General features: G+C 37.0%; 2 protein-coding genes and 1 pseudogene across 3 annotated transcripts; 1 reads left to right on the forward strand and 2 right to left on the reverse strand.

Moving 5' to 3' along the window:
- Positions 1-322: 322 nt before the first annotated feature.
- Positions 323-3,694, reverse strand: LOC125219256 (probable protein S-acyltransferase 16). Of its 2 annotated transcripts, none has more exons than XM_048121181.1 (7): positions 3,300-3,694; positions 1,636-1,740; positions 1,453-1,554; positions 1,290-1,358; positions 1,096-1,194; positions 930-1,025; positions 323-812 (listed from the first exon to the last, which is right to left on the reverse strand). In XM_048121181.1, exons 1-7 carry the CDS (start codon positions 3,570-3,572, stop codon positions 699-701), a joined length of 858 nt encoding a protein of 285 aa, XP_047977138.1. In that variant the 5' UTR covers positions 3,573-3,694; the 3' UTR covers positions 323-698. The 2 variants fall into 2 exon arrangements, with proteins under 2 accessions (XP_047977138.1, XP_047977139.1); XM_048121182.1 differs by having other exon boundaries at positions 1,636-1,728; positions 3,300-3,693.
- A 1,223-nt stretch (positions 3,695-4,917) lies between these two features.
- Positions 4,918-17,610, reverse strand: LOC125221022 (annotated as a pseudogene).
- A 4,949-nt stretch (positions 17,611-22,559) lies between these two features.
- Positions 22,560-24,555, forward strand: LOC125222476 (hsp70 nucleotide exchange factor fes1-like). The gene is made up of 6 exons (XM_048125115.1): positions 22,560-22,797; positions 23,013-23,155; positions 23,250-23,300; positions 23,383-23,604; positions 23,698-23,800; positions 23,934-24,555. Exons 1-6 carry the CDS (start codon positions 22,712-22,714, stop codon positions 24,442-24,444), a joined length of 1,116 nt encoding a protein of 371 aa, XP_047981072.1. The 5' UTR covers positions 22,560-22,711; the 3' UTR covers positions 24,445-24,555.
- The last annotated feature ends 86 nt before the right edge of the window (positions 24,556-24,641 follow it).

The raw sequence follows: 24,641 nt of genomic DNA on the forward strand, positions 1-24,641 counted from the left end.
AACCACTCATTTTTTTTAGAAAGTAAAAAAAATATTTTAAAACATCCCCCGAATCAAAACGGGTCTTTAAATCAAATACAAAGGAAATAATTTATTTCATACTTCATATTTGCATTTATTTTAACTTTTCTTTTAAAAATTATAAATGAAAATGGCGAGATTTTAAGATCTAGTTTTATTACTACTATGTATCTTTAATTTCGTTTTTAAGAATTTTAAGTTTTAATTATCAGGTTAAATCTGTGTTTGAGATTGTGCAGCAGGGCTACTGACCTAAGTTAGCGGACCATGTAAATACAAACAATTGGAAATACCTGGGATCTAAAAATGTAATCAGATCAAATTATACAAACCATGTATTGCAAGAAAAATGTTTGGTGATCAGATGATTACAGTTTCCTGCTCCTCTACTTGTATAGGCCAACTGGGGTGCTAAGTGCCTTTTTGTACATCAGAATGCTGTAAATCTTCTATACAGATTACCGGAGGGAAGCTCAAACTTCCAACTCAACGCGGAGAAGTGGGCATGAAACAAAACCTACATGATACAACACGCTACAGCTCGAACAGGAGAAAGCTTACTGACCTCAGCTACAAGACTATTTTTGGTTAATACTACATGTTTGAATTTTGCAACTATCCTTTACCATCATCAGCAGAGTATTGAGTGTATATCATCTGAGGCCACAGACTCGTCTTCAATCTGGAGTCGACAATCCCATGATGGCATCGTATTTGGTTTTGAAACGAAGGCCAGACCCAATATGTCCTGAAGTGGGGCAAAGCCAGCACAGAACTTTTGGACCCAGAATCTGTAGGAGATGAAGACAACCAATTAGGTTTGACAAGTAAAATTCTTTTCGAGTTTTCCAGAAAGATGGTACTAAAGGATCTTGAAGCAGCAAACAAGAGACAGAAAGAGCACTAACTGCTGTCAAATTCTCAAAAGTGCCAATATCATATGGATGTGAATAGATCTGGCCTCCTTTCTCGGCAAGCCACATCGCTCTTACACCTTCATAGTACTGGCAAGGCAAAAAATAAATTAAGACTACTCTTTTTGGCCGAAAAGTAGAAGGAAACTACTATAAGAACCTCGATTGTAGTCTTGTTTTGTAAAATAAGATAGAAGTGCCACCCGAGGAAAAATCCTAGCGCCAAACACAAGGGTACCAACAGTAAACCTGAAATTACCTGTATATAGATCATTAGTCAGTCCAACAACAAAGAATATAAATCCAGAGAAAGCAATAGAACAAAAAACAAAAAACAAACTTAGAAGTAATCACATGTATTATTCTGGAAGAGTCTTCAGCGTCTTGATGAGAATCAACTGTCGCACTTCCAACAAGCAATACCTAAAATAACACAAGGTCGATAAAATGATTCATATCAAAGCGTGAATGCAGACGAGACAAAGGTAACAAGGGTGCATCACAAAGTAAAGCGTACCAGGGAGTATACGCAAGCAAGAACAGCATAAAACACAAAGACAAAGAAGATCTTGTAGTTTCCGTGCCCCACACAGTTATTCATCCAAACACAATGGTGATCCTAGCATCAAGAGGCAACTGTTTAACAGCATTATACAGGGCAGTCGAGAAAATGGAGAAGCATTACATGGATTGGGCATACCATTCGTAAAACACATCTATTACAGATGCGGCAATGATGGGCCCGAGGAGGCTTATAGTGCGAACACTTCTGGCAGTACCTCAAATCACCACCCTGCAGACAATTCTGAAGAACTTCAGGAAATCATATTTAAGAATCATGCCCTTCCACATCCAGCACCAAATAAACTACAGGAAAAAGACGAAAAAGAATCACTTAAGTAAATGTTGCTGTCTGAACAAATGCGTTCACGTTTCCAATAGTTAGAGTATTCTACCTAATCCGAAAGGCTATCTTAAGAGCAATTTAAGCAAGTATCTAATAGTACCCATTTAAATTGCCAAATGCTATCACTTAAAGGTTGATAATATCAAGGAAACAAATTTCATGTGAACTAATTTTCTGAAGTTAAAAGTTACATATAGAATTTCATCTGGAAACACGATAAATGAGCTAAAAATGACGCAATGACCATTATGATGACGACCTAGTACAAACAAACTCGAGTTATAGACTAGTGCCACCAACCACAAGCACCAGCCTAAAGAAAATGACTATATCAACAGTTCATGCAGTATGGGGAATGTAACTTAAGCCACTGACATCTTGCTTGCATATATTGGGTAGCAAGAAACGCCATCTGTTAGACCAACAGAACCCAACATAGAAACACAACAATAAAGACATCTCCAAAGGGGCCTTACCACAATAGAGTTCAATTTAAATGTTGCCGCGCATCAAACAGAATTTGATTCGAGGGCTCAATGAATGAACTATAAACGACACCACCGCTATTATGATAACCTATCAACAAGCTTATGTTACAAACTAATGTAAGTGGCCAAAAGTCCCACCTAAAGAAAAAGGACTATACTAACGTGCTGAGCAGGATAGGAAAAATAGAATTTCAAAAACTGACATTTGGCTCTCATACAAGGACGAAACACAACAACAACAATGAAAACTCGAAACCAGTATTTCTACTGTCTGGTAACCATATTTGGTAGAACTATGCTAACTTCAAATTCAATTTGCATTTTTCAAGAGAAAGAAATTCAAGACCCCAACTTTATGACACGGTTGTAACCATTGAATGACATCACATAATCCCAAAAAAAATCAAGGCAACAAATTTAAGCCAAGGCCAAATAAGCTAACACCACCAATCAGCATCGTGATGATTCCAATCTTTAGGGATTGATTTCTGCCTATCAAAGTCCAATTTTGTAGACCAATCAGCATAAAACATTTGATCTAGCTTTCTAATATCAATTCCAGAACAAACTCCAAAAAACATGGGGACAAACCTAATTTTCAAATACAATAGAATGAAAGTAAGAGAAAATTTTAAATCACAAGGGACATGGCTAGAATCAGCACTGGACAAACTAAAATGACTCAAGTATTGAAAAAGCTGCAGATTATTTGACAGCTGTATAATACTAGTTCACAAACAACTCCGAAATCAGCGGAATCAGCACATGCATTAGATTTAAGCAGACATTTCAGAATACAACAGCAATTCTGGAAAAGGCGAGAGAAATAGGAGTATCAATTTTGGCAAGAATTCCGCACTAACTTAAAACGCCCAAATTCCTCCAAGGCAACAAAATCACGAGGGAAATACCGTAAGAAGACATTCAAAATAATAGGCGAAACAGAAGAAAAACAAAAGAATGACTAACTTTGCGCTTGATCTCGTGGATCGGGGTGTCGGCGTCCTCAACATCGGGCACAAATGAGCTCGGGACCCGACCCGGATCGGTGTAAATGGCGCGGCGGTAGCTGGATATGCTCACGAGTGCAATGAAAGTGAAAACGGCGGCGTTTAGCATGCCGGGAGAGGATCCGAGGCCAAACCAGCGGTCAATGAAGACGAACACCGTGGAGAAATAGATGTAGAAGATTGCCGCGGCGACGACGGCGACGTGGAATGAGAACTTGCACGTGCGCCCCATTCCGTTGATCTTTCACCGAACTGCCAAGAGACGGAGGCGCCGGCGTAATGGCGGATTACGGCGGCGTCCCCGGCGAGTGGGCCTGAAATCTGGTTGGGGTTTTAATTTGGTGCGGTTTGCCGATGCTGCCACTTTTATTTCTTTAATGGGTTTTAAATTTTTCCAGTTTTCTTTTTATTTTTATTAGCATTTTGTCCAATTCCGTATTAAATGTTTAAAATTCACATAAAAATGTTTTCATTCGTGAATCGTGATTCATTTTAATTACTCCACATTTTTAGATAAAGTCAATTTTTTGTCGGATAATTCCAATATTATTTTTTATATAGGCACAAAATGTTTATTACGGTTTAATATTAGTAAAAAAACCATCATTTTTATATTTTTTACATTAGGCCTTTAAAAAGTTAAAGTGTTTAAATATACATGACGATATATGTTAAAGTGAAATGTAAATACCCCTGACGGATCTGGGGGACAAGAAGGAGCGGTCACCCCCTCCGTGTGATTAATTTCTCCTTATCGGAACGTAAAATTACCATGTCCGCCCTCTTCGTTTGCCTCTGGTGTTGCCCAAACACTGAAAAAAAAGCCACATTCGCACTAAATCAAGTTGATACTATAGATTTCGCTCCTTCTATTTCTGATCCTAGATCTGCTACTAACTAGTAAGTACTACATAGTAGGAGTAATATTTGTGCAAATTTCAAACTATGCGCCAATAAATTACGAAGATAATTAAATTGTTATATATTGCAATTAATTGCTTTATTATCTTATAGGTACTATAAGAATATGAGTCAAAATTGAAAGTGTATACGTATTATTCATTTATGGGTGATATCTACGTTATCTCATATTGAGAAGAATAACCCAAAAAAATTTAGTACGATACATGCAAATATTTATGAACCACTTCCTGATTCCACAAAACAACGCACTTGTAGAATTAAAAATTAACAACACAAAACTCTCTTAAGCTCATGATTCAAATCTAAAATTCTAAGGAAAGATACTCAAACTTATGTGGTTGCTCTCAGTGTGAGGTCGGAGGAGATGATTTCAAGACAAAATTCTATGATCTTGACTTCTAGTTTGCCCAGACGAAAATTTGTCCAACACGATAGTCGATAGCAATACAAGACACACAAGTCTTGAAAGAAATTACGAAAAAAAAAGGATTTAATTAGATCACCAATGAGGGTTGACGTGAGTGATTTAGTGTGTTGTGCGATACTCAACTCCAGACATTCTCTAGATGAACTGATAAGCATTGGGTCAACATATGATCTAGATTTCGAAGATGTATGCATAAAACACAAACCAAGATTACCCAGACCGCATATCATTTCCATACTTTCCTTCCACGGAATTGTTTATCTGAATGTTTTTGTTTTATCTTCTTCTGTTGGCGCGTTCTTGATATCCTGCCTTTTCTTGCGGCATCAGGCATGACTTTTTGTGCTCCTTTTCCCGATTGCTTAAACCACCAGTCTGTCCAACAATGATACGTATAAAAAACACCTAGACTGGTATATAATCATGAAAACAATCTTGCTTACGATGTGGAATCAAAAGGTCCCTCTCTGATCATGAAGTTCTTACAGCATAGGTAACATACATTTTTCTTCTTTAGAGAGCTCCAGGCTTGATATTTCCCTCTGTCTTCCCTTCTTTCTCTGATCAATGCCAATTTTTCTTCCTTTATCAGCTTCCTCTTTATGTTTGCCTGATGCACAATAGCAAATGCATTAGATTTGTATTCACTAAAATAAGAGAAGAAGAACTAAGATTGGTAAGGAATAAATAATATAATGCTCCAACTTGAATACTCAATTAATGAAGCTTGAATTTCCTAAAAAGGAAGATATTAAACGAACTGTGTCATTTCTAATCGGAATCTCCTTTTATTTATCAGGGTACTTGAAACAAATATCATGTTGCGTGTGATTGATATGAAATAGGAGAGCTCACTTCGAGTGTTGCAGCATCTACCCTCTTGAGGCTAAGCTGGTCTGAGGTATTGATGGGGATGATAGCCAAGGAGATGATTCTGTTGATCTTGTTGAAGATGATGGAGGATGCGAAAGTGATGGCGGGGGCTCCATTGGCTCTTATGATGAATTGGTTGATGGCAGTGATGAAAGCGGCGAAGATGATGAAGATTCTGATGGAGATGATATTGATTACAGTGTTGACGGTGCTAGTGAAATCAGTGATGTAGAGAGTGAAGATGATGATTTACTAGAAACCAATAATAGTATTGGGAAGGAGGCTGATGTTGATAGCAATAAACTAAAACAGAAGAAAAGCAAGTTCTCTTATTTTGAGGGACAGTTGAATGCTGCCAATAACAGTCTTCGTGCTTTGAAGAAATTAGCAGGAAACTTCACTTCATCCTCAAATGATGGAATTCTTTCCAACGAGGACTTCCAAAGAATCAGAGAGCTGAAGGTTTGTGCTTCTTAATTCTGAATGAAGACTTTTTTTTTTGGCTAGTATCCCAAAGGGTTGTGTGTTTCTATATGAATGTAACATGTCGCTGACTTTGATAATAGGCTCCCTTGATCTTCTTCTTCCAATAGCTCAATGCCTGGGATATTGCTCTCAACATGCACCACGCCAGGCTTTAGGTTTAGCTTTAAGTTCAGCAGGCCTCCCTCTATCCTTCTTGACTAGCAATGATGGGCAAATCTAGAAACCAAAATTTCAGATTCTATGAAATAAATCCCGACACAACACAAGTGATTTTCCAATAAAGGTGCTTACTTGAGTAAAGACAATCACAAGGGGTGGAGAGAGATATATACCTTTCTAAATAGTGTAAGAAGTGATCGAGCAGAAGCAGAAACTGCTTTCTCATGTGACTTTCTATATAATACAAGGTCTTGTAACAGTTCTTCAGTCATCAACTGAAATTAGGAGCAAAATGCATAGTTAGTCTCTGCAACTACATTTCTAACAACATACTTCAAAACTATTATGAACTTACCAAAGGCATGCGAAGACATATTTCGCGAACTACATTCAAACCAACAGTGATTTTCCGGAAAAAAAGGAAGATGAAAATTGTAAGATACTCAAGATACACTGAACTCCAGGTTCCTCTTAATAAAGCACAATGGTACCTCGGGTCGCGATCGATCATGTACAAACTGGTTTACTATTTGCTTAAACAATGGCTCAACTGCATCAGGTGGTACCTAGTATAAAGAATCCAAAATGTATGAATGACAGAATGAGAATACTATCCAGAAAATAAGATAAGCTCATGAGGAATCAAGAACAGAAAACACATAAATTCGGCCAATAAAATTGAGGTTACCATTTCGTGGCAGGCTTGAACAGCTGCTGCAAGTAGAGTAGTAAGATCTGGTTGATGTTGCTACAGTGAATACAAGCAGACTTGGATAAATATCAGGATGAATACCCTCCTTATTGAAAGAATACACAAGAAAGCATCGTGAAGAAGAAAGTGATTTTGTATTCAATACTCAAAATAGCATATGAACTGTTTTTCTGCGTGCAGCTCTTGAAAGCTATACTACATACTTATACTATCACCAGGAACAATCTAGAATCATATATTAATCTTGTGCTAATCATAACAGAAACTTAATTATCTCTTCTTCACTGCACCAAGCACTACAACGTCCTTCCACGTCCTCAGGTGGTCTTGCTCGGTACATTGCTCAAGTTTATCTTTGGTGTGTTGCACACCTGTATCATCTTGTGCACTCGGTGGTCCTCCTTTACCAAGTGCCAACTCATCCCGAGATCCTTTTTCAACACCATTCAACTTCCTCTGCAGTTTGTCTTCTTCCACTTGAACACCATTATTCGATTGGCCATGATCTCTAACACGCCCCCTCAATCCGAGCGTAGATAGAGACACTACACCCAGTCTGTCTCTAAGCTTCACGAAGGATTGTCTATGCAAAGGCTTCGTAAAGATGTCTGCAATTTGATCCTATGTTGGAACATGTCTCAATTCGATCTCTTTCCCAAGACTTTATCTCTAACAAAATGAACATCAAGTTCTATATGCTTAGTACGTGCACGTAGAACAGGATTAGATGCAAGTGCCATTGCACTCATGTTATCCATCCAAATCACAGGACTCTTCTTACTTCCAATCTTCAACTCATTCAGCAATAAGTCCAACCAACTGACTTAAGACGCTGCCTGCACTAGGCTTCTGTACTCTGCTTCGATGCTGGATCTTGCCACCACATTTTGCTTTTTAACACACCAAGAAATGAGGTTTCTCCCAAAATAAGTGCAGTACCCGCTTGTAGATCTTCTATCATCTAAGTCTGTAGCCCAATCTGAGTCAGAGAAGGCAGAAATGATTCCACTCGACTTAGTGATCTGAATTCCATAATCAATAGTGCCTGATAAGTATCTAAGAATCCTCTTCTCTACTCTCCAATGAGTGTCTAAAGGAGATGATTCCACTCTACACCTATGTACTGACTCTACACCTATGTACTGACTCACTTTGTTTACAGCAAAGTTGATGTCTGTCTGGTGATTGCAGCATACTGCAATGCGCCTACTACACTTCTGTATAGTAGCAGATCATTCAAAGGTTCACCAACATTCTTACTCAATTCACATCCAGAAACCATAGGTGTAGGGTAGCCTTCTGTATAGTGCCTGAATGATTCCACTCTACACCTATGTACTGACTCACTTTGTTTACAGCAAAGTTGATGTCTGTCTGGTGATTGCAGCATACTGCAATGCGCCTACTACACTTCTGTATAGTTTCTGATCATTCAAAGGTTCACCAACATTCTTACTCAATTCACATCCAGAAACCATAGGTGTAGGGTAGCCTTTCGCTCCAACCATGTTTGCTTTCTTTAACAGATCTTTGATGTAGGCAGATTTGCAAAGATGTAGGCCATTATCAGTTTTGACAATCTCAACACCAAGAAACAGATTCACCTCCCCAAGATCTTTTAAAGAAAAATGGGAGTTCAACTGTGAGATCACTCTTTGAATTGAGGAAGTCGAATTACCTGTTATTAGCATATCATCAACATAGATTAGAAGGTATATCACCTCATCACCCCTCTTTCTGAAGAACATTGAGGCATCAGCCTTAGATTGAGTGAAACCCACACAGAATATATAGTGAAAAACCATGCCCTTGAAGCTTGTTTGAGGCCATATATGGCTTTCTTCAACTTGCAAACCAAATGAGGTCCACCTTGCTCGAAACCAAAAGGTTGTTTCATATAAATGTCCTCCCCAAGATCACCATTTAGAAATGCATTATTAACATCCAAATGAGTCACAAGCCAACCAAGAGAAACTGCCAAACATAGAATAACTCTAATTGTAGTAGGCTTCACCACCGGACTGAAGGTCTCATTGAAATCAAAACCAGGTTGTTGAGAGAGCACCTGAGCCACAAGCCTAGCCTTATGCCTGGCTATGTCACCAGAAATGTGAAATTTCAATTTAAAAATCCAAGTGCAACCAATGAGGTTCTTCCCCGGAGGCAATGTTGTTAGAACCCAAGTACCATTCTTTAAGAGAGCAATAAACTCAGCAAGCATAGCAGCTTCCCAAATTGGAATTAAAATGGCTTCTAGAGCAGACCTAGGCAACATGTTAGGAGAAAGAGCAAGAGTAAAAATTTTTGGCTTGTAGATTCCTGCCTTAGCTCTAGTAGTCATGTGATGGGTGGACTGAATGGTTTGAGGAGGGGCTTCAGGTTCAGTGGGAACAACTGGAGAGGAATTTAAATCTGGAGAATTGTTGTGTATAGATAGAGTGACTGAAGGGGGGATGAGTCTGACTGAAAATGAGATGATGAAGGAAAACTAATGGGGTTATGATCAGTAGGAGAAGGTGGTGGTGGAGGGTCAGGAAATAAAATATGGGTTGCAGATATGGGTACAGGAGCTGACTGTGGACTAGAAGAGACCAGGTCTATACCTTTCTCAGACATAGAGTGATAGGGAAAAACATTTTCATCAAAGATAATATCTCGAGTAACTATCACTCTCCCATCAGGAAGTAAGGCTTTATACCCCTTATGAGATGTGATATACTCCAAAAATGTAGCTTTTACTGATCTGTAGTTCAGTTTGTGCTTGTTGTAAGGCCTGATCAGGGGATAGCACAAACAACCAAATACTCTAAGGGAAGAATAATCTGGTTTACTGGAATGAAGTTTCTCAAAAGGTGAGATATTTTTGATGATCTTGGAGGGCATCATGTTTATTAAATAAGTAGCGGTAATAAAAGCATCATCCCAAAATTTGTGTGGGAGAGAAGCCTGAGATAGAAGAGCTAGACCAGTTTCAACTATGTGTCTATGTTTCCTCTCTGCCAATCCATTTTGTTGGGGAGTATAAGGGCAAGAGACCCTATGAACAATATCACACTCTTTCAGAAAAGGAGACAGACCCTGAAACTCTCCACCCCAATCGGACTGAAGAATTTTAATCTTTGAATCAAACTGAGTCTCAACCATAATTTTGAATTGCTTGAAAACTGCAGATACATCAGACTTATGTTTCAGGAGATAGATCCAAGTGAATCTTGTGGTATGATCTACAAATGATATGTAATAGGAAAATCCGTTTCTGGAAATGATGGAAGATGGTCCCCAAAGATCACTGTGAATTAATTCTAGGACAACACCATGATCAGAATGAGATAGAGAATAAGGCAGTCTATGAGCTTTTGATACTGAGCATGGATCACAAAGAGAATGATTTTTCATTGATTGATAAGGGATATTACAGCCATTCAAAGCATGCTTCACTACATCTAGAGTAGGATGTCCAAGCCTATTATGCCATAAGGCAAGATCTAGAGTTGAATCAGCCATTGAACTACTACTAGAATTTGAAGTTTGCATATGAAGAGAATGAGCTGTTGGATTTTCTGGAATGGATGAGAGGCTGGAACTACTGGAACTAGAGCTTCCTTTGATTGGAGAACGATCTACTAAAAAGTGATAGAGTCCTTTTTCAAGTGCCCCCCTGGGCACGATTTCCTTGGTGTGCAAATCTTTAACAAAATAGAATGTAGGGTGAAATTCAAAAAATACTGCATTGTCTTTAGCAAACTGAGAAACACTAAGGAGATTCTTGGTGATGTTAGGAACATGTAGGAGATTTTTAAGATGCAATATTCTTGAAAAATTTGAAGAGTGAGGCTGAATCACAGATTCTCCTATATTCGCTATAGCTACTGCCTCTCCATTACCAAGAAGTAGGTTCTTACCTCCAGTATACTCCATGCTTATGTTGAGATTACTGAGGTCGTTTGACACATGATTGGTAGCTCCAGAATCTGGATACCAGCTGGTAGAAGTGCCTACATCATAGTTATACTCAGGAGAACTCCCAAAAGAAAGAGTTGATGGAGATCTCGTTCCAGATTGCACCAGATTTGCTGAGGGGTTGAAGAAGGATTGGTGCTGAGAAGGCTGATTTGGCCTTATCTGAGCCTGAGGTGGAGCGTAGTTTTGCTCAAACCTATGTCAGCATTTAGCCGCCGAATAGCCCGGCTTCTCGCAAAGTTGGCAGATTATCTTGTTTCCTCATCTGCCAAATCCTCTTCCTCCACTTCTTCCGCTTCTCTGGTTCCTGGATCCTCCCCTTCCACCATTATTTTCAAATTTGTTGTTGTAGGGAGTAACATCCTTTTTCTGGCCAGATTGTTGCAGGAGCTTGAGTGAGGGTTGTGATCCTTCAACACTAGTGGCATGAGCTCTAGTTGCTTCCATTCTTGACTCAAAGCTGAGGAGAAAAGCACAAACATCTGCTACTGTCCAAGGATCAGATCTTGAGGTGATTGAGCATACAACTGGATCATAATCTTGTCCAAGACCCCCCAGGATGTGAAGAATTTGTTCTCCATCTGACACTCTACACCCAACTGAACCAAGGAGATCAAAATAAGTTCTCATTTTAGTCAAGAACTCACTCATAGGAAGGGAATCCTTTTTCTTATTCTGCATTTGCTGGCGGTATTGCATGACCTTTGCTGTGGATCTACTTGCAAAGTTAGTCTCCAAAGCTCTCCATATATCTTTTGCAGATCTCAACTCTACCACGAGCACCAGTGCGCCCTCTGATAGTGAAGACAACAGCCATCCAGCTACCCTCCGGTCTTGTCTTTGCCAGGTAATGAAGGCTGGATTTGGTATTGCCGCACCTTGAACTGGATCTGGCACCATTTGGGGTGGTGGAACTGCATCTCCAGTGAGAAATCTTTCCAATCCATATCCCCATACGGCTACTTCTACTTGTTGTTGCCACATAAGGTAGTTCCCATCTGTTAACTTCACTGATATTGGTGGGAGTTGTGAAAAAATAGGCAAAACAGAAAAGGGGATTGAGTTGGCGTTTGAATCGTTTGATTCTGCCATTTCAAGCTAGGAAACAAAAGCAAAGATAGGTCCCTAGAGCCAGGATCAAAAAGATCCTGCTCTGATACCATGAAAGAAAACACAAGAAAGCATCGTGAAGAAGAAAGTGATTTTGTATTCAATACTCAAAATAGCATATGAACTATTTTTCTGCGTGCAGCTCTTGAAAGCTATACTACATACTTATACTATCACCAGGAACAATCTAGAATCATATGTTAATCTTGTGCTAATCATAACAGAAACTTAATTATCTCTTCTTCACTGCACCAAGCACTACAACGTCCTTCCACGTCCTCAGGTGGTCCTGCTCGGTACATTGTTCAAGTTTATCTTTGGTGTGTTGCACACCTGAATCACCTTGTGCACTCGGTGGTCCTCCTTTACCAAGTGCCAACTCATCCCGAGATCCTTTTTCAACACCATTCAACTTCCTCTGCAGTTTGTCTTCTTTCACTTGAACACCATTATTCGATTGACCATGATCTCTAACACTTATATCGTTTAGGGATAAGCATACCTGGACGTATTTTTGAAGATAAGAATAGAAGTTCAACAAAAGATAAGAATAGAGGTTCAACAAAATCAGGTGGTGAAGTCCAATAGTTCGTGCAATTACTTTAAGCATCATCATTTTAACCTATGAGAAGACAAACAAAATATTTAACACGTCATTAAAGCATATATTTTCAAGCCATCGTCCTATGTGAAAGTACACAAATGAATTACCTCAAATTTTTCATTGGTGCTAGACTGCAGTCGAGAAAATAGCTTCTCGGAAAAACCCTGTGGACAAAATTTGACCAGTGTCAGTCTCCCCCAACACCTTCAAAGAATAATATATTAGAGAAGAGACAGTGCACATTATTAAGCAAACCTGTGCATCTATCAAATGGTTTAGTGGTGAGGAGTAGTTTGTGTTACTTTTCTCGGATGATAAACCCTGCTGCTTCTTCATATTTCGGATAAAACGCTGCAGTTTTGCCTTCTTCTTCTTCTTTTTGCTTGATGGTGTGCCTTTAAAGTTTGCCTAAATTGCTCAAAGTAAATCATAAACATTTGGTACATATATATCATGGATGTCTGAAACAATTAATTCAAGAAAAGTTGATAAAAGAAACTGGCGAGGACTTGGCTCAAGCACCAGCCATATATATCAGATAAACAATTTTTTAGAGATTCATGGAGCTAAAAAGCATAATCCTCAAATATGAGTCAAGTACTCGAGGATGTAAACGCATTACTAAGCCTATAAACAGTTGAAAGAATGAAACACACCTTGTATATAGCTTCTTTACTCAGAAATACTTGAGGCTGTGGGGTTGCTTGGTCATCTTGGCTGTCAGAATCATCACTATCATTATCTTCGATCTTCTCAAAATCAAGAAGAAACGACAAGGCAGCAATCATGATTCTGCAAAGTAAATTTATTTATAGAGACAATTAGATATCAACCTGATAACTTATGAAGCAACACAAAAAAATAAACCTTGTTGACGGATGAAAACATGCCATACATATAGCATTTGCTGTCCTATCATCACACCAAACTTTCCTCCAATGGAGATCACACTGGGTAATTAGCTCGCTTAGATATTGCTTCTTCCTCTTGCTGATTTTCCACAAAGATCAGTTGCATCACACTTCAGAAATGAAAAAATCAGAGATGAGAGAGCCAAAAGCATGTAAACACTATACACCTGCAGCATTCGAAACAAAATGTTCTGGAGTGCCTTATTCTTCGTATCGTTCTTATGTTTCTGATTCATCCGCCTAATGCTTTCAATAACGTGGGAAAATGCCAGTTTTTGCAACTCTTTGCCAGGCAGTGTCTCAGCAATATCTATGATCTGGAATGCAAGAAATCATACCAAGAACTTAGAGATTGTTCATTGTACCTAGACTAGAATTACACACATAGTAAAAACAACGATCATAACACACCATGATTAAAAAACACATTTCCAGTATGCCACCATATTCCATGTTACTTTTTGCATAATTATGGCCAAACAGTGAGGAAAATAAGCATTTATATTTTACTAAATTCTAATAATATCAATTAATTAACAATAACAATACACAGAAAAATAATCCAATTCCACAGAAAATGCAACAAAGCAATATTCCTTCAGGTTTTCACATAAATCTCGAAAAATGCAATCCGAGAAAATAGTTACCTTTCGATTGACCAAAAGTGTCAACGCTTTCGTCAATTGCACCGGGAGCAGACTCTTGGCCGAAGATTCCAGAATCTGGACCAATTCAGTAGGAAATTGGGCCAACTCCTTGGGGTAAAAGGGCGCAACATGGGCTAAAAACATTGATTCAAGGCGGCTTGCTGATGAAAGAGGTCGGGAGACGATTTAAATTGATCGTAAACAAGCGAGAGCTCCGAGCTATATCCTTCGGGATCAACTTTCATACTGGACTGCAGGGATGTGGGATTGAGCTTTACTGAGGTCCGTCCCGACGTAGATATCTCATTGCCGGTAGCGCCGCCATGGCCGAGAAGTTGACGTGCACAAGAAGCGACGGCGCTATATTCTTCAGGATTCTGTTTCTGGTATTTCACTGTTATTTTGTTTTTATAGTCTTCGGCTCTGTTTACATTGTAGGAGTATTAATATTAATGGGCCAAGTTTTAAAAAAATTCATTTGCTCACTGTTTAATCTATATCTATACTCATCTAAAGGGACAGTTTATTGAAAAGACATTTTTATCCTTTTTGGAGGGAAAATGTGAAGTTATTTTGTTTACTCTTTTAATCATTTTAAGAAATTGCAACTATTGGACAAAAAAGAGGAAGATATTAGTGGACAAAAAATCTATACAATCAAAATGGACATTTAACTTCTTACAGTAAGTACTAATTTGAATGGCAAAAATTATTGGGGAAAAAATAGTCCACTGTATGATGGACGAGAGAGAAAGGTGAAAAGAAAACAAAAAGAAGAGGAAGGAGAATGAGAGAAATGCAACCGCCGCCGGTGGTGCCGGTTAGGTGGCTGGTGGAACCACCAAAATACTACGGAGCACACTACAGCGAGGGCAGCGGGCCAGGTTCCTGCGAGCGGTGAAGCAGGGCGGAGGAATTGGCGAGGCAAAGCGATGGGGCGGCATGTGCAGGCGGGCAGCGAAGCAAAGCGATTGAGCGGCGAGACTATTCGAAGAAGACGGAGAGATGAGAGATATGCAGAAACGGAAAAATGGGGAAGAAGAATAAGATGAAGAAGGCGACGGTCGACGGTCGACGGCTCATTTTTTTATTAGGTTTTAAATGGACTTAAATGTTGGGCTTTTGGCTATCCAATTAAATATATTTAGTTAAATTTTAATGATTAATTATCTTAAAGCAAATTTTAATTTAAATGGTATATTTAACTTTAAATTAAAGATGTTTTTTAATCTTAATTGTCCAAAAATAATGTTATCTTGGAGTGAAAGAACTTAATTCAATGATCACACACGATATATTATACTTTAAATTCAAGATTTGTCACAATTTAAATTATGACATAAATCAATTTAAATTTGTTGAAAAAAGTGATTTGAAAAAAGTTTTGTGAAATGTGGGACCTATTAATATTTATGAAATATTTCAATTGGAGGAGGAAGTAATATCTATTGATATATTCTTGGAAATATCACAACCCTTGAATTATTGGATTGGATGGTTGTGATAAGCTATATTATTATACTAAATGTCTACATTATTAGTCGGTGTACATTATTAGGATGAAAATCTACATTATTAGACTATAATACTACATTATTAGTCGATGTACATTATTAGAATAAAAATCTACATTATTTAATAACAAATTCATATTTTGGTTAGAACAGTTTTTGATCTTATTTTATAAAGTGTTACCATTATGGAGCAGTACATTTTTTATCTTTAAAGTCCATATAATAAGGTACAATTATTTTTTTATTTTGAAATTATTGAAACACATTTTTATATATTTATATTTTATATGTAATAAGGTTTTATTATATATTTCCTCTTCAATCCTTAGTAGCACATTTTCTTTTATTGGTATATTTTATTCTAATAAATAAATTTTTAATTTTGTGCATTATTATCTCCTCTTTTTTCTCCGTTTTATTTTATTTTACACAACTCATTGTAAATTAAAATTGTATAAAATCATTTGCCGAATATGAAATACTTTATTTAAAGTGGGATGAGAGAAGTATATTTTATGTACTTTTGTTATTGTTTATAATGTTTTGAATTGTTTACATGTTCTTAACTATAAATATCATTGTACTCCATTTGTCCTCTGATTTTTTTTAATTTTAATCCGCTCATTTTAAAATTTATCTTTATTATTTGAAAAATCTTATGACCCGTGCATAGCTCGGGAGGTAATACTAGTTTTATTTACATGTTAGGTTTACGAGCCTTTGATATTTTTTTTTTATAGTTTCTTTATACAATGTGCTATGCACGATCTATTTTATTTTATGAAATACTACGTACTTCCTCTTTTCGCGAATAGGAGTTTCGTTTTTCCATTTTGGTCCGTCTGCGAATAGGAGTTCCGGTTCATAATTACCATATATGGTAAAGAGGCCTCACACTCCAATAACTCATTTCACTCACATATCATTTAAACTAATATAATATACAAATGAGACATTTATTTCACTAACTTTCTTCCACCTACTTTTCTTAACATTTTTTAAAACCTGTGCAGGAAAGAAATGAGACTCCTACTCGCGGATGGAGAGAGTAATAAACAGTAGGATCATACGAAGTCTAAATTTATATATATATAAAATAAAATTATGGTATTATTAAAAATAAAATATTTTAACATATTAAAATTGTACAGAAATACTATTGAATAGTGAAAAAATTAAAAAATATGATATCCTGGGCCTTAAATCTTCATGCAAATAGAGAAAAAAGAGAATAGGGCCTTAAAATCTTCATGCAAATAGAGAAAAAAGAGAATAGGGCCTTAAATCTTCATGCAAATAGAGAAAAAAGAGAATAGGGCCTTAAATCTTCATGCAAATAGAGAAAAAAGAGAATAAGGCCTTAAAATCTTCATGCAAATAGAGAAAAAAGAGAATAGGGCCTTAAATCTTCATGCAAATAGAGAAAAAAGAGAAAAGCAAGTAGAAAAACTTACACAAAATTCTCCACCCTTGGTTCTCCCTCACAAAGTCACACACTACACCTCTCGACGTCATTCGCCTGAACTCCGACTCTTCTACACCACGCCGTTCACGCCCTAATCATTACCGCCGAACTTCTCCAACGCCTTCCAGGAATAAACCGCCACCATCTTTCTCATAATCAACTCTCCTTTATTCTCTATTTGCTTGAAGCTTTACACTTAAATATACTTCTTATGACCACTGCACTAAACATAACCCAAAATAATATTCTACATTCATTTACTTTTTATATTTTTTTCATTCACATTAACCCCACAACACTTAATCAATAAGTTTTACATCTTTAACTTTACTTTACACCTCTATATTTTTCAGATATCAACCGAACCAAAATATTAATCGGTGACCAGCTCGGTTAACCACAAAACCGACGTGACTGAATTGCCAATGGGAATTTGGAATGCATATTACATTGCCAATAGGCTTTTGGAAGAGCCCATTACTCAACAATATCAATAATATGGTTGTCCTCTTTTATAGGATTAATAATTAATATATCCATCCACCCATTTTCTTATTCTAGGTCTAGGCGATGTGGGAATCCAAGTAATAATCTTCAAAAATATATTTACACTGGAAGTTGAAATATTTAAATGAGAAAAAAAATTAGCAAATAAAATCTTATGAACATTGTTACACTCGTATACAGAATCAATTCAAATAACATGTTTCTCTTCCAAAATATCATACTAGTATTTATATGATTAAATATTTGGATGATTCATGTGTTTGGTATTTCATTTATATCACTATTTTTTCCCATTTTGTTAACACTTCTCTACTGAACAAAGTCAACCCCACGTACATGTGTTAATTATTAACTCGATAAATACATATCAAATTTGCTGTGGTTATAGTTTGACATATGGTAGTAAAAAAAATACTCCTAGTATAAGATTTTATATTTTGTATGCAAATTCTTTTATAATTTAGATTTATAGTCTATTTCAATTTCTTTTTAATACTACTATATTGTTTGAACATGTCATTCGAACGCAAGACCTAGAGTTTGGAAGGCAATTTCCATAACCAATGGGTTACCACAAGAAATTTGCATTATGACTAATAGATTTATATTAATCAACATTAATCGTATTTTTTTTTTAAGTATACTAATCGGAACCGAACCAAACTTGAGATTTCAGTTATTGGTTAACCGATAACTGACATTTTTCGATTCGATTCTCGGTTAGCCTAATAACCGAGAACCGTTTATCCACCTCTAATTGGTGTGGTTGTCGACTCGGGAAAAATTGTTACGTATTCTGCATCTAGATTCATCGAAATCCAACTATCAAATACTCAATAAGTGTTGAATCATTGTTTTGCTTTGTTATTTATTGAACGTATTTGTAACCCTTTTTTTCACATCCATGCTTTTTTGGACATTGTGGGGGATGTCGTTGATTTATATCTTCAACAAATGGAAAGAATTAGAGGGAAAATGCCTATTCTTATTGTCCAATTTTGTAAACCTACTTTGTTCCACGATAAGTGTCATTTTTTTTTATTAATTATATGTATTTTACTGTTGCGACAAATTATAACTTTTTTTTATTAATCAAATTATAACTTTAAAAGGTTAAATATTACTATTCGAGCGAATACGCACTTTAATATATCTAGTGTTTACATCAACCAAGATATTGATGAGATTTCCAGTTTCAGAAAGAGGTAAAGCTTTTCGTTACATTTTTTAGTTTTGATTTTAAATCACTCTTTATTATAGTGTTGACTCTCCGTGAAATGTTAATGGTCTTAAGTAGTGTCGAAACGGGTACCCGTGGGTATCCGCACCCGATTTTGCGGGTACCCAAACCCGAAAAACAACAATTTGTACTACCCGACACCCGACCCGCAATGCCTTGTGGGTATCCCGATACCCGCATCGGGTAACCCGCACCCGCAATCGCGGGTACGGGCAAGTTAGATTGAAATAATGAATGCAAATATGCCGATATTTATACCTTGATTAAGGACTCATTTATTATGCAATCAACGATGTGGGATGGCCTTTGTGAATAAGCTTATTACTGATATTTTTAACTTGTGAATAAGCTTATTACCTAATATTTTTACACAACTTAAGCTTATGTATTTATTTATATATTTCTGAGATTGGAAGTATGCCAAGATCCAAAACACTCAGCATAAATTAAAGAATATTCAGTGTTGTCAAATACTATAATAATGATTAATATCTTTGTAGAGATCAGATCACCCGGGATTCGCTAATTACCGGAACCTCTTTTATTGATTGGGTCTGAGATGGCTAATCTCAGAGGTACAAGCCAATACAGCAATGGTATCACGATTACTCACTAAGTACAAGAGTTACAATCAAAATCCTAGGCTAATCTCAAGTACTCCTCTAGTTTTGAGATTCCATCACTTCTGATTGCACCTGCACACTTAATAGAAGAGTTAGTCACACAAGAAATGATCCCGAAGGATCTAAACCACAAGAAAGGACTAAGTCAGAGAATCGGGCCACAAGTGGCTCAGGTCACATCAGTGACTGCACTAGGCCTCAGACCTCCCCAATCCTCACAGCAAGTCACAAAGGAGAGCACCGTTGAACGAACTCAAACCAGAGATCAGTGTAACCCTAGATCTCACCGGTCACCGCACACCACAGCCGTCTCACACGCGGACTTACACCCACAGCTTCAGAACACAGCCAAGAACACAGGAACCCTCACCACACACTTCAAGCACTTCGGGATTGGTCACAGACAGAAGACCAAACCCTAGAAAGGGAAGGAAACCGAAGGAGTTGCCTAACACTCAATATACACCGGTAGAACTCTTAGGAACTGAGCAACATCGGTGGAACAGAAAGCTCGAAGGAGAACTCCAGCTAGATTCGCCGGAATCTTAGAGAGTAGGGGAGAGAGAAGGCGGTTTCTGGAAGCAAGAGAGAGAGAGAGATTGAATCGAATGAGAGAAGTCAAACAACCTTCTCTCACTTAACAAACACAACACTCATCCAACGGCTGTGAGCCTTGATCCGCGTGGAGGTGCCAGGTGTCGCACATCCAGCTACTCTAGATAAGTAAACAGGCCAGGCTCAATTTTGGCCAACAATTAATCATATGGGCTCAGCAAAGACTAGCCCAACCAATTAACAAAGGAAGCCCAAAGCAAGGAGTCCAATATTCAACAATCTTAAACAAAGAAAAATAGAAATAGACACACTATTGATAGAAATAAGACGGCAAACCTCAAAGTTCAAATATATCATTACTTGTAGAAATTAGAATATTGATCATGTAAATTCTCAAAATTTACAATATTTAATATTTTTTTTGGAAATGTACTTACTATCTTTGATTTTATCTACGATTCTAATTCTAATGTTGAATTTATTTTACAGTTTTTTTCTTTTCTTTTTTTTTTTGTCTAAATCCAACTATTTTTGTAAACTGGTTTGTTGATGGTTGTTTCATTTCAATTGATATTCAAAATTAACAATAAAAGTTTGCGTTTACGTTTAGTTGAATTACTTTTGTAATGGCAATTGGAATGATATTAACCCAAGTTGTCCCAAATTATTTCATTTCATCTTGATTCAAATTGATATGGTTTTTGAATAAAATCTGAAATAATAGTGGTGGTAGTTGATTAAGTTGACGCACATTGAAACTGAGGTAAATGATATTAGATGATGAGTTGTACAAATATGGGAAAATTCATTATTTCTCAAATTTGAATCGGGTATTTATTCGGGTATCGGGTATATCCGATCCCGATACCTGACATTCTGAAAATTTTGTACCCGAACCGAACCCGATCCCGAATTTTGCGGGTAACGGGTATCCGATACCCGTCGGGTATCGGGTCGGGTTGGGAAATACCCGATACCCGCTATCCGTTTCGACACCCCTAATCTTAACACCCACTTAATATCTTCATAGGAATTCTGGTGATGCCACTTTTTAATTTTTAGTGTCAAGAACGGATTTTTCATTTTGCTGATACAAGGGTCTCTAATGAATTTGATGACTTGGTCATAAAGACTCTTGCAGATGTACAAGAAGAAAATGAGGCCATTTTTTCCTTTTTTATTTACTATTTTGTTTCTTTATATATTACTTTTATTTGAATAAAAATCAAAATTAACTATTGTGTTCCACAGGAGGGTTCTTAATGAAATTGTGGTAGAATTAAAAATGTTGAGTGCCACTATAGACAATAGTCCTATTTGGCATGCAAACACTGTGTCAAAAAGATTGCGAAGATTAAGAATATGTCATATCAGGCATCATATGTGCGAGGTGTGAGAAGTCAGATGGAATTGTCATTCCGAGGTTTGATATTTCTCATTGTTTCTCATCATTTATATTTGTTTTCACATTTGACTACATGTCTACTTGCTTTCGTTTTGCAGGTTCCACTTGGTCTAATTTTGGGGGATGTCTCAAAATGGTCAAAATAGTCTATTTTTTAGGATCAATGGAGTATTAAAAAAGTAATCGAACCACAAGTCATTTTAAAAATTAAATTTATAATTTTATTTTTTATAATTAATATATTTAATAATTTCATAGTGTTAGTTTTTATTTTTTACTCTCTAAAAGTTTAAGAGAAATAGAAAAAAAGAGGATTTGTCATAAAATGATTGATAAAGTGAAGTGAAAAATATCATTACAGGCATTTAAACCATACAAAAATATCATACCCAATACTAGAGAAAGATATAAAAAAAATATCATACTCATTACCTAAATGTCCCATATTTTTGAAAGTTCAAAAACGTCATCCATGCTTTAGGGCATTTTCGGTGAAAATTTAGGATGAATAGTGAAAAAGTACTATGAATGTGATTATATCTTAGTCTAGGGACTTACTAAAATTTTTTTTAAAGTCCAATAACTATTGGTGTGTAAAACGAAAATTATAGAGATCATTTGTGCATTTCATTGTTTTCTGTTTATAGTAGTATTAACTACTTCCTCCGTTCCAAAATGTTGTCCATGTTTGACTCGGTGTGGTTTTTAGAAATATGAAGAAAAATGAGTGGAAAAAGTTAGTGGAATGTAGCCCCCCATGTTTATACATTACTTTTATAATAGAGTGTGAATGTAATGAGTTGGTGGAAAGTAGGGTCCATAAAAAAAAATGAAAAAGAAATAAAAAATAAATTGGACAATATTTTATAGACGGACAAAATGACAAAATTGAACAACATTTCATGGACGAAAGGGAGTAATTTTGATGAACGGGGTGAAATCGGAAAGATATAACTAGCAGTATTTCATTGTCAAAATAATTAGAAAGAATCCAAATGAAAAATAAGCCCATTAGGCTGTAGGTTTTGGGCCTACCTCGCATCCGTTGTTGACTAAAGCTATGTGTAGAATCTTGTTATCTAGATCCAACTCGATCATTCCAGAACCCTTCACAAATTCTTCTGAGGAACTCGTTTAATTATCTGAAATATTTGTCTTCGAAACCTGATATTGCCGCACTAGTATAGTATTTCATTCCCTCGTTAATCCTTCTTGTTTATTGTTTGTTAGAAAAGAAGAAGCAAAAAACATGGCAAGAGAAGGCCCTAATTGGGAAGGACTGCTTAAGTGGAGTCTTTCCCACGCCGACGGTACTGACACTTCTCGCAATTTGAGGTATTCTCTTATTTCCCCAATTCTTTTACAAACTGTTCTTTTTCAAATTTTAGTTTGCTTAAATTTATTGGATCTTAATTTTACTAGATTTTTTTAAATTTATTCTTAATTGATTGATCGAAATATGGTGCTTTAGCTGTTTCTGGAGTTTCACTTGTGTGTTTCGACATGAATTAATTAGAGTATATATTTTTCATGTTATAATTTGGGCTTAGTGAGGAGGATAGAAAATGGTTTATGGAGGCGATGCAAGGGCAGACGATTGATGTTATAAAGCGAATGAAGGAGATAACACTTGTTATGAAGACCCCAGAGCAGGTGTTGGAGTCTCAGGGGGTCACTCCTCAAGATATTGAAGGTCTTCATAGTTTCTAATGATAATTTCAGCATCTTATCTTAATGTATGTATGTGGTTGGTTTCTGAGGTTTTTTCAATTATGCTACTTGTGTAGATATGTTGGATGAGCTACAAGAACATGTGGAGTCTATCGACAATGCTAATGGTTAGCTCTTAGTTATGATCTGCATTGAGGATTCTTTGATGTAGAGAGATAGTGGATTTATTATTTTTCTGTGCTTTGCTAGATCTTCATTCCATTGGTGGTCTTGCACCTCTCCTCGGCTACCTCAGGAACTCGCATCCTAACATTAGGGCGAAAGCAGCCGATGTTGTTAGCACCGTCGTACAAAACAATCCCAGGAGTCAACAGCTGGTCATGGAAGCTAATGGCATGGAGCCATTATTGACAAACTTTACTTCTGATCCAGATGTCGGAGTTCGTACCAAAGCACTTGGTGCAATCTCTTGTAAGGATCGCTTTGTTTGCGCAATGTGCAGTAATGTAATCAATGGATGAACAGTTTCTCGATCCTTTCTTTTATTCAATTTTCAATTTGCAGCTCTGATTAGGCATAACAAGTCTGGAATTGCTGCGTTTCGGTTGGCTAATGGTTACACGGCGCTAAAAGATGCTTTGGGCTCTGAGAGTGTGAGATTTCAAAGGTATATATGATATATCTTATTATACTTAGCTAGACATCTTTGCTTAGCTTATAATATTGATTAATCGTTTAGCCTAAAGTTGAGGATGATTATGTTTTGTGTAATTATTAATGCAAAAATGCATCATATGCAGGAAAGCCCTTAACTTGATCCACTATCTCCTTAGCGAGAATCGTTCAGACATTGGTGTTATATCCGAGCTTGGATTTCCTCGCATAATGATGCACCTTGCATCAAGTGAGGATTCTGATGTACGTGAAGCAGCACTAAGGAGCCTTCTTGTTCTAGCTCGGGACAGGTCGGAGAAGCCTGATACCTCAAGTGAAGATGATGATAAACTGAAGCAGATTCTACAAGACAGGATCAAAGGAATTAGTGAGATGTCTGTTGAAGATCTAGGAGCTGTGAAAGAGGAAAGGGAGCTCGTGGACTCTCTTTGGAAAGCCTGTCACAATGAACCATCGCCACTCTTTCAGCAGGGCCTTCTATCCCTCCCCGGAGAAGACGCTCCTCCTCCAGATGTAGCGAGCCAGTATTTCCAGCTGCCTCTTAGAGCTTTGGCTGCAGACAGAAATCCCGACCCAAAACCAGACAACGAGAAGAAGGAAGCGCCTTTGTTATTAGGTCCTGGACCCTCAGCTTAGGTCAGTTTGTTTAACGCAATTATGCACCAGAATCATTGTATATGACTTAGTTAAGATCTTGTGCTATATTTATACTTTCGCTATATTCGAAAATCCAACCTTTTTATCTCACTCTGCAACTGTTCATTGTGTGCTTCACTCTGTTCAATTTTGTTTTATATCGAATGTTTTGGATTCTGTTATCTCGTCACCAAGTC

The sequence above is a fragment of the Salvia hispanica genome, chromosome 4 (assembly GCF_023119035.1).
Source record: "Salvia hispanica cultivar TCC Black 2014 chromosome 4, UniMelb_Shisp_WGS_1.0, whole genome shotgun sequence".
Classification (NCBI taxonomy): domain Eukaryota; kingdom Viridiplantae; phylum Streptophyta; class Magnoliopsida; order Lamiales; family Lamiaceae; genus Salvia; species Salvia hispanica.